Source organism: Eleutherodactylus coqui, chromosome 6, assembly GCF_035609145.1.
Source record: "Eleutherodactylus coqui strain aEleCoq1 chromosome 6, aEleCoq1.hap1, whole genome shotgun sequence".
In the NCBI taxonomy this organism is placed as follows: Eukaryota; Metazoa; Chordata; class Amphibia; order Anura; family Eleutherodactylidae; genus Eleutherodactylus; species Eleutherodactylus coqui.
In genome coordinates this window covers 173,024,796-173,039,166 of record NC_089842.1, presented here as the reverse complement: position 1 = coordinate 173,039,166, position 14,371 = coordinate 173,024,796, and the positions used below count along the sequence as shown (strand labels likewise).

At 40.8% G+C, this 14,371-nt stretch overlaps 1 protein-coding gene across 5 annotated transcripts in view; it reads left to right on the top strand.

The window, feature by feature from the left end:
- DAAM1 (dishevelled associated activator of morphogenesis 1) overlaps positions 1–14,371 on the top strand; it is a 188,686-nt gene that overhangs the window by 124,921 nt on the left and 49,394 nt on the right. For 4 of the 5 annotated variants that reach the window (XM_066608225.1, XM_066608223.1, XM_066608226.1 and 1 more), the window contains 6 exons: positions 661–719; positions 2,532–2,719; positions 3,349–3,651; positions 4,015–4,122; positions 5,459–5,488; positions 10,158–10,261. In XM_066608225.1, the coding sequence (XP_066464322.1) occupies positions 661–719; positions 2,532–2,719; positions 3,349–3,651; positions 4,015–4,122; positions 5,459–5,488; positions 10,158–10,261 (792 nt within the window). The remainder of the gene's footprint in view (positions 1–660; positions 720–2,531; positions 2,720–3,348; positions 3,652–4,014; positions 4,123–5,458; positions 5,489–10,157; positions 10,262–14,371) is intronic. The other variant, XM_066608227.1, reaches the window with a different exon arrangement.

Below are 14,371 nucleotides of genomic sequence, written 5' to 3'. Positions count from 1 at the left end.
ACCCATCCGTTCTCTATGGAACAGCTCTTCCAGCTCCGCTTCCCTGCAATTGGTACCATTAGCTTTGGTACCCATTACTGGTAAATTGTCAGGTGGGCGACCTCTGCCAGCAGTGTCGGTGGTTAAGATAATGTTCCATTGACACTGGAGATCAAAGACCATCCATTTGACAATTTACTTGCATCCTATATTGAAACTATTGGCGTGATTGCAGAATTATGGTGGAAGGGTTAGAAGGAAAATTAAAGCTTAGTGGAATCTGTGAAAAAGGTAGCTGCGAAGTTATGCAGTCGGTTTCAATTGTTTGAGGATATGATGGGTCCTTTTTTCATTAAGAAGCTTAGAGATGCAATACAGTTTTGGATGTGGTGTTATAATAGTCTCAACCTTGTGAATTTTCCACCTACGGATGATTGGGTTGATAATATGGCCAACAAGAAAGGTAGACATATTACCTTTTTGGGGGGTCTTTTATTTTCCCATAGAAATAGGAATCTGATCCCAGAAGCACTGGCGACCTATAAATGGTCCAAGGATGGGTAAAGGTCTCATCTACTGTTATATAATCAGCCCTTATTTGTTCATCCTTACATTGAGCTTTAGCAAAATGTGTTCCAGCATGACCCTTATGGTTACTTCAATATTTTGCTGTTCATACAGGCTGGTTAATGAGAATGAAGTGAAGCAGTGGAAGGAACAGGCTGAGAAGATGAGAAAAGGTAAATGCACCATACTGGTTCTGCCATACAGACATTAACATTACATCCCAATGACCTACTGTCTAAGATATGACGAGTGTCAAAGTAGACAAAAATGTCCTGTAATTAAGTTTTTCTTCTCACTTTTTTTTTAATTAAAAGAATCACCAGGACAGACTTCATTACGTTTGGAGCATTCCACTGATGGCCCAGTAGTTATACGTAATGAATGTAATTGTAAGCGTCCTACAACCCCAGGAGTAGTAAAAGGGGGGATTCTGGTCCTGTGGAATCGGACTGCATGATATGATCCTTCACAGAGATGCTGAGCAGTAGATAGGGAGCATATAATACAGCATGAGACTCCACAGAACCAGGACATGGCATCCTGCTCCCCATTTGGCATTCCCAGGGACTATTTATTTTATGTAATTGTATCCACTAGTATAAGTGTTCTCTATATCATGCAGGAGTGTTAGTATAACTAGATACATATCTGAAGCGTCGCACAGCCACTGTAATTGTAGTTGTATTTTTATATTCTCACATTATTATGTATCATATTATATAACACCGTTATTGGCACTGCAGCCTTATACCTTATGATATTATATACGCGCTCTGCCAATAAGAATCAGGGGTGTAGCTAAAGTCTTATGGGCTCTGGTTCAAAAATTTAGCTTGGGCGTTGCACTTATATCTTCAGCCTCAGCCCACCTATAGTTTTCAATGGTTTCGCTGGCAATATTTCCTCTAAGTCTTTGTAGCTAGGGAACGAGGCAGTTAGGCTGGGCGCTGTTCCCTCTAAGCCGAGCAATAGAAAAATCTTATCAAATAAGTATTCATGTACAGCACCCTAATAATTAACTGCAAAGTAGCCACAAGGCTGTATAGCATCCAGCATGCAGATGTAGTGCTGTACAGGTGAATAATGTCCATATACCTGGTGCTTTATGGCAATAAAGGTGTTTGATCATCAGAGGTGCTGACACTAGGCCACTGAAAAGGTTAATGCTAAGGTTAATATTCCTGGTGCTCTAGCACAGTGAAAGGGCTAATGTTAGAATCCCTGGTGATCTAGGGCAGTGTGGGGTTACAGGGATTTTCCAGACATTTTCTATTGATGATCTATGCTCAGGACAGGTCATTAATAGTTGATCGTGGGGGTCCCTGCTGATCAGCTGGCCTGCTGTCATTGCAGTGGAGGCAGACATCCGAATCTGGGTGGGAAATGGAAAAGTAATAAAGGCTTCACTTCCATTGAGGATAGGTAACCATTAGTAAATGACTGACAAAACCCCTTTAATGCTGTATATTTAGGGTCCGGTGCTTATTAGCCTCTCCAGGCTCCTAGTTGTCTTTGCTGTAACTTCCGTTTTTCTCTCTGCACTAATGTAAGTGCAGGGAGGGGATAAAGAGACGGCGCAGCTGTAACACTATGGCAATTAATGAGCCAACTGCTATAACCTCTGTAACGACGCCACGGTTACTAATGATTTCACAAGTTGTATAAATTTAGACTTTCACGCACTTCATGGTGTATAGTTATCATATGGCATATGCCCGGACTAAGTGCATTTTTGTGATTTTTTTTTTAATTAGACCAGTTTCAGACAACTATAACGTGGATGTATTTTACCATCCGTATTACAGTCGCAATACCCCCGACCTCCCACAGTTCTACTGAAACCATTTTACATCAGCATCAAACCAACCTAAAATTCATCTAATTGATTCCCCTTAAAACACAACTCATCTATTCTTGTATACAAGACCATCATCGTAACGGATATTAACAGATCCTACAACCTGTACCACTTTATCCCATTCTAGAGCACCATGAGCTGCAGCAGAAACTGGAGAAAAAGGAGCGAGAATGCGATGCAAAGACTCAGGAGAAGGAGGAGATGATGCAGACTCTGAACAAGATGAAAGAGAAGCTAGAAAAGGAGTCGAGTGAGTGCAAGCAAGTGAAACAGCAGGTGGTGGAACTCACAGCACAAATCCAGGAGCTCAACAGCGTAAGAAATCCTTAGACTTGTCATTAATAGCTGTTGTAGTTATAGAGTGTGTAACATTAATATTGGGTGTTGTTAAAGTGTTACCCCCGTTTTTATACAATAGCAATAGTTCAGTGTACTGAAGCTTTGCAATGTTTGTTTTTTGACAATCGTAGAGTGGAGGTCTAAATGGACAAGTGTGTGTTGGCAAACCACAGGTCCCGATATAGCCGCTTGTATGAAGCCTTTAGGTACACATCTTAGTCATAATTCCATAATGCATACTCTGTTCTCGGTGACCAAACTTTTCCATTCAGAAGCCAAGTGGGTTAACTATTTTAGGTCAAGAAATAAGTTGAACCAGTCTAAGGGATCCTGTGTCACTGCCTTGGCACATCAGGGGTCTAAGTTGTTCCCAACCCACTGGATGTTCCATTCAGGCGTATTGTAGTTCATTGGTCCTGCTGCTAGTGTGTTTCTTATAAAAACATCTGAGTTTTAGGTGGCATTGGCCTACTTTCTACATAGGTTTTTAAGACCGTTTGGAAAAATGGAAATTTTCACCATTAAAGATGCAATATTTGTTAATCTGGTATGAGATTGATCTTGGGTGTTTTCCAAGGGTTCATCTTTATTTTCTTCTTTTACAGCGAGCAATCTGTGCTTCTATTCCGGGAGGGCCACCTCCTCCACCAGGAGCCCCAGGTGGTCCAGTGCCTTTGCCTCCTGGAAATATGATGCCTCCTCCTCCACCGCCACCACCTCCATTTGGTGTAATGGCTCCTCCACCACCACCACCTCCACCCCCAGGAGCTCCACCTGCACCACCAGGACCTCCACGTTTAGGATTTATGTCTGCAGCTCCTAGTCTTTTAGGCTCAACTCTGAAAAAGAAAAATATTCCTCAGCCAACCAATCCACTTAAATCTTTTAACTGGAATAAACTTTCAGAGGTATTTGCTCTATTTACTGAAATTTACTACAGTAACTGTCAATATGAATGGTCATATGCTATACATACATTATGTCCTTATTTAAGAAAATCCCAAGTACTTCTATATGTAAAGACCCCCTCTCTACATACTTCCCCTTAATTCCACGGGTAAATATAAGCCCACAATTTATCTTAGGTCCCTGTTCTGACGATAGTTGGGTTATCCCACCTCTAGAGTCCCCACCTATCGGACGTTTATCTACATATACCATAAATGTCTATGGTGAGAGAATGCCTTTTCCTGCTGGATTTAAGATTAATCATTTCTAGTATTCATATAGCTTACTAAAAAAGTATGTATTTCATTTTTTTTCTTATCTAGAACAAACTGGAAGGAACTCTTTGGGTTGATATTGATGACACCAAGGTGTTCAAAATATTGGATCTAGAAGACATTGAACGAACCTTCTCCGCATACCAAAGACCACAGGTAGACTCACTTCACAAGTTCATAATCAATAAACATAATCTCATATTGAGGTTTGTGTAATGGAATGAGTAAAGTAATCCATAATGTAAAGCACTGAATCAGGGATATTCAAAGCCAGGGTTTTATGGGTGCGTCCACATATGATAGAAAAATCTACTGCATATCCGCAGGCGAATATTCACACAAATCCATGGTGAATCCACAGCAAAATTTACATATGTTGCAATATGCTACCAATTTCACCCCTCTACCTTGAAAGGGGCGAAATCTGTAGGGAAAATGCGAACTGCAGCTCAATATCTGTGCGGAAAAATTCCATTCGCTGATTGTAGATGATCTGTTCAAACCTCATCCATGTATCCAGTTCTTTAATCCATTGAGGATTTTCCGTGTGCAGTTCTACAGCATTTCCGGTATGTGTGGATATACCCTATAACCTACAGAAAAGCATGCTACCTAGTGAGATATATGCCATTGGTGGATACAGATCTATTTTATATGTACCGTATAACTTGCTATTACACAGTATATACTAGTGAGTATAGATGCTGCAAAGTTTAACTTAATGTTGATTCTGCAAGGAGTTATCTAATCTCAAGCACTTGCAAAGCTATTATTTTGTCAGAAGAAAAGGCAATTGAAAAGCTATTGAAAGAGCAAACAATCTTTGACACAGTGGTAAGTCTCAAGTTAAACTTTGCTACATCTGTACTACCGTATTACTGATTTGTACAATATGGAGCTGTCCTATGGCACCCATACTGTATTTTCTGTAGACCTCACAATTCACGCAGAGGCTTTTATTGTGGGGATTCATACAGAAAATGCGACATGCTATATTATGAAATCATTCTTATCTAAAAGCATGTAATCTAATAGTATTGTATGGTAACAGTTGGAGAACTATGGCCAATAGTATAGAGCTGTGCCTTTTGCATGAGGCCTTAGGCTTATACAATGAATGCTGTATATTGCACCAGTTAATCAGCATGGCTAATGCTTACTCTGTTGTGTGTCCGGTATTTCTAGTAATGCAGCAGATTTAGGATCACCACCCTCTATCCATGCATGATGTTTTTAGAATTACCTCAAGGTCTATGAAGTTTGTAGATTACTTTTTTCATGATAGTTAGTTTTCACAATATATTGATTTCACTGATATTTGTCTTTTTACCCAATGACTCTTTTGCTGCAAGCATCTTGCTTAAAAAAAATACTACCTGTTGCTGATCTGCTTTGGCACTTTCTATCTCCTGTCTCTTAATTTGCTGCCACCGTCGAATTGCGTGCAATGATTGCCTTTCTTCCCAATGCTTGGCGGCTGATTTGGCTACAGGATTTCTCCATGAACAATGGCATCAAGCAGGTGAGTCCGCTGCTGCTACCAGTCCTGCCACATGATACTGACTGCAAGAATGTAGCGGTGGTTGAGATTAAAGGAGCACCAGTTACATACACTGATTTGAATGGTAATTGACCGGTTTAGAACAGAATACACAGCTGACACTTTGTGTCCAGTCTTCGTTCATGGTATATAATGATAAGGTCTCATAAGTCTGTTGCTTGTGGATCCAGCTGTCGTCTTGTGTTAGGACATCAGTCCTTGTTGAATTTTATTATCCTTTTTTTTCCTATTAATTTTAATTTTGGCTTTCAGTTTTGATTTATATGAACTATTGGCATCAGATATTTCCCCTATATCAGCCATGACTTTCATGAAATGCCTGCCTGGAATTTCTTATCTTGTGTGCGCAGCTAGACATGATGACAGAAATAAGTGGCTGGTCAGTGGCAATGTGCAGACATCTTCTTTTTAATGTTCTTTATGCACAATCCAACATAAATATTGTCCAAAAGAAGTTGTACAGAAGAAGTTTCCTTATCATGTTTTAAGAGACTTTATTTTGCACACACAGGCACTCTCAAGAAGAGAGACCTTTAGTTCTATGGTACAGTACTCTTAATTTTAGTAGGCATTTGTATTCCTAACAATGCTAATAATGCACTTTTAACACAGTTTAACATCCAATTTTTGATTCTAGTTTGCCTCACTCAGCGGTCTGACATGGGGTGGCCATGGCTTCAGTAGTGTCTGCAGTCTATAGAGGATTATTCATTTACATATTTCCAACCTATTTTGCAGATCTAGAATTTGTAGGGCCCCATAGCAAAGTCTGAATTGAAGTGTAGTAATACGAACCGCAGCATAACTACTTTAATGTAAGCAACAATCAAATGATAGAAATTGATGAATATGGAAGATTTACTACACAAGGAAAACCCACATAGTCTAGCTAGACAGCAAAACTCTATCGGCTTGTCTTTCCCTGAAAAAAAAGAATAGGGTTCTTGCTCTTGTGGCCTCACAGCAGCTGATAACTGCTATGGATAAACTATTTGCCCTTTTTGCAGAAGCCGTAAGCTTAAAAAATAGGCAAAAAAAACAAAAATTAGATAAAATATTTACAAACTGTGAAACAAAGAGGACAAACTGGGGAGAGTTAGCTGTTTCCATAACTCTATACACTATCTTATCAAAAATAATTGGATACCTGAGCAAGAATAAAAAGTAGTATTTCTTTACATATGTTAAAATTAGTGAGACATCGGTTACTCTCCATGACATACTTTCTACTGTCTGTTATTCTTCACTTTGTAATTCCCTGCATTCATCCTACAAACATCTGAGAGTTCTCTCAGAGATGGGCGCTGTTCATATTTCCTGACCTGACATTTCAGTTCATCCCAAAGATGTTCAGAAGGGTTCAGGTTGGGGCAGTCCAATTGTGGAACATTCATATCCTCAAACCAGCATAAAACAGTGTTGGATTTGTGACAAAGGACGTTGTCCTGTTGGAAGTATTACTGACCATTCCCAGAGTATTACCACATTATCAGCAGCACATTATTCTAGAATGTCAGGGTTCACCTCCATGTTCATGGCTCTTGCCACTACAACTAACAGACCGGAACCATGCCATGTAAAACATCCCCAGACCATAACGGGACCTCCGCCGTCCTCTGTAAGAAGCAGCCCTCTTCTTTTTGTTTTGCATTTTCCGGTCAATGTAACTGAGGGCTTGTTTTTTGCAGGATAAGTTGTATTTTTCAATGGCACTGTTTAATGTACCAAATAATGTACTGAAAAACATTTTTAAATCGGAAAAAATGCTATTTGCCATCTGGGGTTTGTTTTTACACCATACACACTATGGCAAAAAGGACATAATTGTTTTTTTCTGTGGGTCAGTACAATTACAATGATGCCATATTTATAATCATTGTCAAAAAATGTCAAGGCCCTGGCAGGAGTTGTTGTAATCAAATGAAATTTTCTCTGTGGGATTGTAACATTGGTATAATTGATTACAATATCAGAGCAAAAGAATCATGTATTGCAGAAAACTGACCCCTCAAAGGGAGGCTTTAGTACCCTGTCCTCTAGCTTGGATACAAGATGTGATATGGGCAGGCATGGAGGTTCTATTACCCTGTTGGGTCGCCTCTAGCTTGGATACAAGAGGTGATAACGGCGGGCATGGAGGCTCTAGTACCCTGTTGTACCGCCTCGAGCTTGGTTACAAGATGTGATATGGGCGGGCATGGAGGTTCTATTACCCTGTTGGGTTGCCTCTAGCTTGGATACAAGGGGTGATAACAGCAGGCATGGAGGCTCTAGTACCCTGTTGTACCGCCTTTAGCTTGGATGAAAGATGTGATGCGAGCGGGCATGGAGGCTCTTGTACCCTGATGTACCGCCTCTAGCTTGGATACTAGATGTGATACGGGTGGGCATGAAGGCTCTAGTATCCATTTGTACCGCCTCTAGTTTGGATAAAAGAGGTGATACAGGCAGGCATGGAGATTCTAGTACCCTGTTGTACCACCTCTAGCTTTGATACAAGATGTGATATGGGCGGGCATGGAGACTCTAGTACCCTGTTGTACTGCCTCTAGCTTGGATACAAGATGTGATACGGGCACGCATGAATGCTCTAGTACCCTTTTGTACCACCTCTAGCTTGGATACAAGATGTGATACGTGCAGGCATGGAGGTTCTAGTACCCTGTTGGGCCACCTCTAGCTTGGATACAAGATGTGATACGGGACGGCATGGAGGCTCTAGTACCCTGTTGGGTCACCTCTAGCTTGGATACAACATGTGATACGGGCAGGCATGGAGGCATACAGGTTCTGTATGGTACCCTGTAGCATATCGGTCCAGATTTGCTGTAACTGAGCCTCTAATTTGTCCAAACTCGCAGGCTGTTGACGTTTATGTCCCAGTTGGTCCCATACATGTTCTATTGGTAATGAATCTGGTGATCGGGCAGCCACGGAATTGTGGCAGTATTGTGGAGGCATTCTTGTAATACTCTTGTGTGTGCAGCCAAGCATTATCCTGCTGGAAAATGTCTCTTGGATGCCGGCATGAGAGGAACACATGTGGCTGTAGAATGTCCTGAACATATCACTGAGCTGTTGTTGTCCCTCATGCCACTACTAGGGCTTACTGTTGGCACAACACACTCAGGTAAAAGGTGTCTCCAAGGCATCCTCCATGTCCAGGTACATCCATCTGATTTGAAGATTGAGTATGGTGATTTGCCACTCTATAGAAGGTTCTTCTATTGCTTAACTTTCCAATAACTATGCTTCTTGCACCATTTTAGATGGGTCGATGTATCTTCTTTGAGAGAACTTGCCAGACATTTTGCAGGATGAATGGAGGGAAATACCAGCTGAAGTGTAACAGACGTTAGTAGAAAGTATGTCTCAGAGAATATCCAATGTCATTAGGGACAAGTGAACCCCACTAAGTATTACCATATGGAAATAAATACTACTTTTGTTTCCTGCTCAAGTGTCCAGTTACTTTTGGTAGGATAGTGTAAGCTGTAATGAAGAATCCTCTGGACATGCGTGGCCAACTCTCCCCTGCCTGTGCATTTTGCTGCTGGGCACCACGGATGACAAATAACCTTGTTCCCCAGACCCTGGGGCCCCACCTATCAGACGTGTTTGTTGTATACTCTGCATGTGCCATAAGTATATGCGGTCTGAATAACCCATTAATCTTTTTGTCCTGGTGAGATTCAACAGAAGACCAGGAAACTGCTTGGACAAAAGGGCATAAACTCTGATCGTTTCCTACATAATTCACTTGTGCTGGTTTGGAGTGAAAATACAGTAACAGATTTTTTAGGAAATTAACATGGAATTCTTTTTTTTTTTTCTTTATGACCACTAAACTTAAAATTTAAAAATAATCACAGAAATGTATAAGTATTTTTAATGTACTAATTCCAGTTTTTTCGAAAAACATATTCTTTAAGGGGTCTCAGAATACACATTGGGGAATAGAATCGGGATACGTCACCAATATCCTGTCAGTGGTGGTTAGACATAGTGACTGCCACTATTCGCTAGATCATCGGAGTGGCCTAGGAGCAAGAACAGCACGATGCTACTTCATCTTCTGTCAGCTTTGCTTGTTTTTTTCCTCAGACTAGAGCATGTTCAGGCATTGACTATAATAATTGGCTTCCGAACAAAGCAAAACAATTGCAATGGCATGGTGCCTCTTTACTGCTGCTGCCACATTGTTTTAGCAATTGGCAGGGGTCACGTTTGTCGGTCCCTGCCAATCTGACCTTGGTGGCATTATCCCATTGATTTGCCATCAAACTCCTTTTTTGAGAACTTTTTTGCATTGCCTCATTATAATTTTAGATGTAAATTCCATTTCCCTTGATTTTGTAGCATTAATATATACAGCATTGACTGAATTGTAGAAAATCCAATAGATTGGTCTGTTCCATACACACAGACTAATATCAGAGCTTTCACGGTAGTCATTTCATAAGAACTGGTTAGATTATTATTCGTTATCCATCATTTTATTGCAGAGTATACGATTTCTCTAGGGCTTCTCCAACATAACATTTCGAGTAGATGTATTTTTGGATTAGTGGTCTTTTATGCTCTATGTAGTGTGTACCATTATTAACACAGTTGCTTTGTCAATTTTCAGAAAGAGCCTGATTCCAATGAAGGCACACTCGGTTCAAAGAAGGTGAAAGAACTTTCAGTGATAGATGGAAGGAGGGCGCAGAACTGCAATATTCTTCTCTCCAGGTACATGTTCTATAAAACAAGAATTAACAGAGAATTCGTAATCCTAATTTATGATCTGTACCTGTATTTGAACTACAACCACGATGATAATTGCAAGCTATGACTTCAGATGTTCCTGCATTCCAAGAAACTCGGTTATGTTTCAGTTGACCTCTTCAGATTATTCACCATTTCCTCATCTGGCCAAGTACCTGTACAATAACTCAGCCTGGCCTGTTAACACAGATAATAATCATAGTCCGCCTATAACAATAAGATGAAAATGTAGTTTATTGTGTGGAACATTATGTATTTAACTCTTCTGTGAAATTTTTGGAATTTTTCCAAGGCCTTGAAAAGTGTTACAAAGAGATCACTAGAGCAGCAATTATTATAATGCTATTTTCTCGGCATCATCTCAATTGCTATAATTCAGCCACTGATTTAAATTCTTGTCACAAAAGAAATCCTAGCAATTCTCGGTTTAATCTCCTTATCTCCTTTTGATCCTATCTTGTTTCATCTTTCAATCAAAAGTATGAATAATACATAAATGTTGTATGCGTCCCTGTCTGTGGCTATGGCAGTAAGAGCAGTGGGCGAAGGCTTCTTCTGCAGCTGGATGCCTCTTTGCAACAGAAGACCAGCAGCACTAAACCACACTAAACCCTTCCATGTTAGCAGAAACTGCTAACAAGCTATAGAAGGCAGAGTACATAACTTAAAGGGATTGTCCAGAAGTAGAAAGAGTCAACAGTGGCACTCTTGTCCACATGGGCTGTGCCTGATATTGCAGCTCATCATTCTTTAAATAAACGGAGTTCAGACATGGCTGATAGAACGGAGTGGTGCAATTTCAGGAAAGATTTGGATAACTCCTTTAAGGGACTTTCACTGGGCAAATGATTGGGTGATCACATCCTTTATATGGCACCAAAAGTCATTTGTCCCTATGTCCCTATGTAAATAGCCGTGTGCTGTCAACAATAATGGAACCATATGTGCCCGAATGATCATATTAATAGTCTTTTCCCAAGACTCATGGTAGCAAGATGCAAAGAGAAGGTCTCCGCCCTACCACTGGACAGAAACAGCCCAGAGCAAATAAAAAGGGAACACCCACTTCGCCCCTCATTGTATTCCAGAGGAGCGGTACATAAATATTCATATGTCCCACATTCTTATGTTACTATACCTGGTATTGTTTTGCTATATTTAAAAACATATAATAACTTAATATTTTGGGATATATACAGATATTCTTGTACCGCACCTCTGAATCTAAAATGTGTATCGCTCAGGAAGGAGACCAGTAAAGGGTGGCAAGCAATACGAATCAGCAAATTAGTTCCACTGATCTCACTGAGCGGGCAGACTAACTCTCAAAGCACCCCCTCACTCCAAGTTTGCTTGTCACAAATACAGATATCCACAGGCCTCTATGCTGTGACTACAATCTTGATTGACCAAAGTATCCCAAACTACCCATTTCTATTGATGTGAGCCTGTGCACATGTATTTGTGACAAGTAAATTTGGAGTGAGGGGTGCTTTGAGGTGCTTTTTCCCTCTGTGAAATAAGTGGAATTTATTTGTTGATTCTTATTGCAAGCCACCCTTTACTGGTCTCCTTCCTGAGCGTTACACAGTTGTGTTTTTTAATTTTTGTCCAGTTCTACATATGGTATACCGGATCTTGGTGCAACGCTCTTCTCCTGTGTACTGGATGTCCAAAGTGACAGGAAGCAAGCCTTCACATTCTGGTTATTACAGTGCCTTCTGGAATAAATATCTACAGGGGTTCAATTCTATTTGTTTTACCTATACACTCCAGTGAGTAATACATCTATCTCATCCATTGGTCCATTTTCCGGAGCGCTGTCCCGTTTTCTCTACTAACTATTGCTCCTCTTGACTGCTATGGAATACACTGAAGGAGGACGTAGGTTTTATTAGCCCTGGGCTAGCTTTATTTGCCTGTACAGTAGTAGGGTGGCGAACCTCCCTCTGCATGGTGCTGTCATGGGTTCAGGAGAATCAAATTACCTGGAAGTATATTTATCGTTTTCAGGCACATACAACAGCGCATATTGCTTGTTTGACAGCTGCTCTGATCTTTTATGTTGGCGTAAAAATGCTCACTCATCAGCAGCACATCTTCCCGTATAAACAGGAGGATGTGCTGCCAATGCATGCCACTCTGTACGTGGATGAGTGATCATACTAAAGTTTGTTAGCATGCGAGCGCTGATCAACATTCTGTGCTGTCTATTGACACTCATTTGCTCCTAAAACACATTGGAGAAGTTTAGCTCCAATTTACTGTTATTCATGGCTCTGTTTAATATTCCACTAAGTTTATTTAAATTAGTTTACTGGTCTTGAGCAAATATTTATTTTCTCTTTTTGGCACAGCATAGCCAGTTATGACTGCTTGTAATAGCAATGCAAAATATTTGTAAAGACATTTTACATTTTTTTCTCATCTTTGACTCTAATTGTGACCCTCAAGCACCACAGGCCTTTGATGTAAAAGTTTGTGGGAGGGGGTCTCTGTATTGCTGGGAATCTCTGAGCAGTCTCCTGATATCTCTCTATGACGTGGCAGTGGGCTAATATTTTTGCACAGTAATTCCCATTCACCATAATGTGGGTTACATTTTAGATGAGTGAAATTAGCAAGATACAAAGAAAATGGGTGTAGAAAGAAATGAGAAGAGCCACCTGGTATGCTGTTTCCAGAAGATTGCTTTATGGCGAGAAGTACATTTGATAACACAAAGTTCATACACCCAACTTCTTATCTCTGGCTATGAGCTGATTACAATGAGTCGGGAGACATTCTTGTTCAGCTATGTATGCTATTTTGTGTGCAATGAGAGAAAAATTTCAGTGATAAGATGTTGGAATCAGACAGCACTCTTCACAAAGGACAGTACGCATGGTCTTTGGCATGTAATTGTGCTTGCCTAACTAAACAATACGAGTCATACAGCTGAATACTGGAGATGGTATTGTTCCATACACTGTTGACAAACTTTTGTTTGTTGCCAATAATACTTGGCCTTATCTGGAATATGTTACTGTATTCCCATAGATGTTCAGGAAATTCAAAAGGTCTCTTCTAGAGCATGCATTGGTTGATTTTAGTCTGGCTTGCTTATCAGGACCACCCAACACCATCTAGGGTCATGCTTGCTCTTTGAAGATGCCCACAATGAATTTCTTGCCTGCTCACAAGACCAGGTTCTCTTCCCTTAGAAGTTAAAGTATTTTAAGGAAAACTTCTGTTTTTGAGATGGTGTAGCATATATATATGCCTTAACATTTTTACACCGTGCATTGAATTTTTGCAGAATGACCAAAACGTGCAAAGTAGCTGATTGCCCAATTTGTAGCATATAATCTATATTCAGCTACATTATGGTATGTAAGGCCAGTAAATATTAAGTCCAAGTCTTAAAGGGGTTGTCCCGAGGCAGCAAGTGGGTCTATACACTTCTGCATGGCCATAATAATGCACTTTGTAATGTACATTGTGCATTAATTATGAGCCATACAGAAGTTATCAAAAGTTTTATACTTACCTGCTCCGTTGCTGGCGTCCTCGTCTCCATGGTGCCGACTAATTTTCGCCCTCCGATGGCCAAATTAGCCGCGCTTGCGCAGTCCGGGTCTTCTCCTCTTCTCTATGGGGCTCCGTGTAGCTCCGTGTAGCTCTGCCCCGTCACGTGCCGATTCCAGCCAATCAGGAGGCTGGAATCGGCAATGGACCGCACAGAAGCCCTGCGGTCCATGAAGACAGAGGATCCCGGCGGCCATCTTCAGCAGGTGAGTATGAAGACGCCGGACCGCCGGGATTCAGGTAAGCGCTGTGCGGGTGGTTTTTTTAACCCCTGCATCGGGGTTGTCTCGCGCCGAACGGGGGGGGGGGTTTAAAAAAAAAAAAATCAGTTTCGGCGCGGGACATCTCCTTTAATCAGTCCTGGTGCAAAATGCTTTGTGGAGTAAAGCCCCATTTAGACACATAGATTATCGCTCGAAATTCGTTATAACGATAAAAGTGAGCGATGGTTTTGCTTTTAAAGACAGACGTTTTTAACCTAACGAAAATAGTTGGAAAATGTCAGGC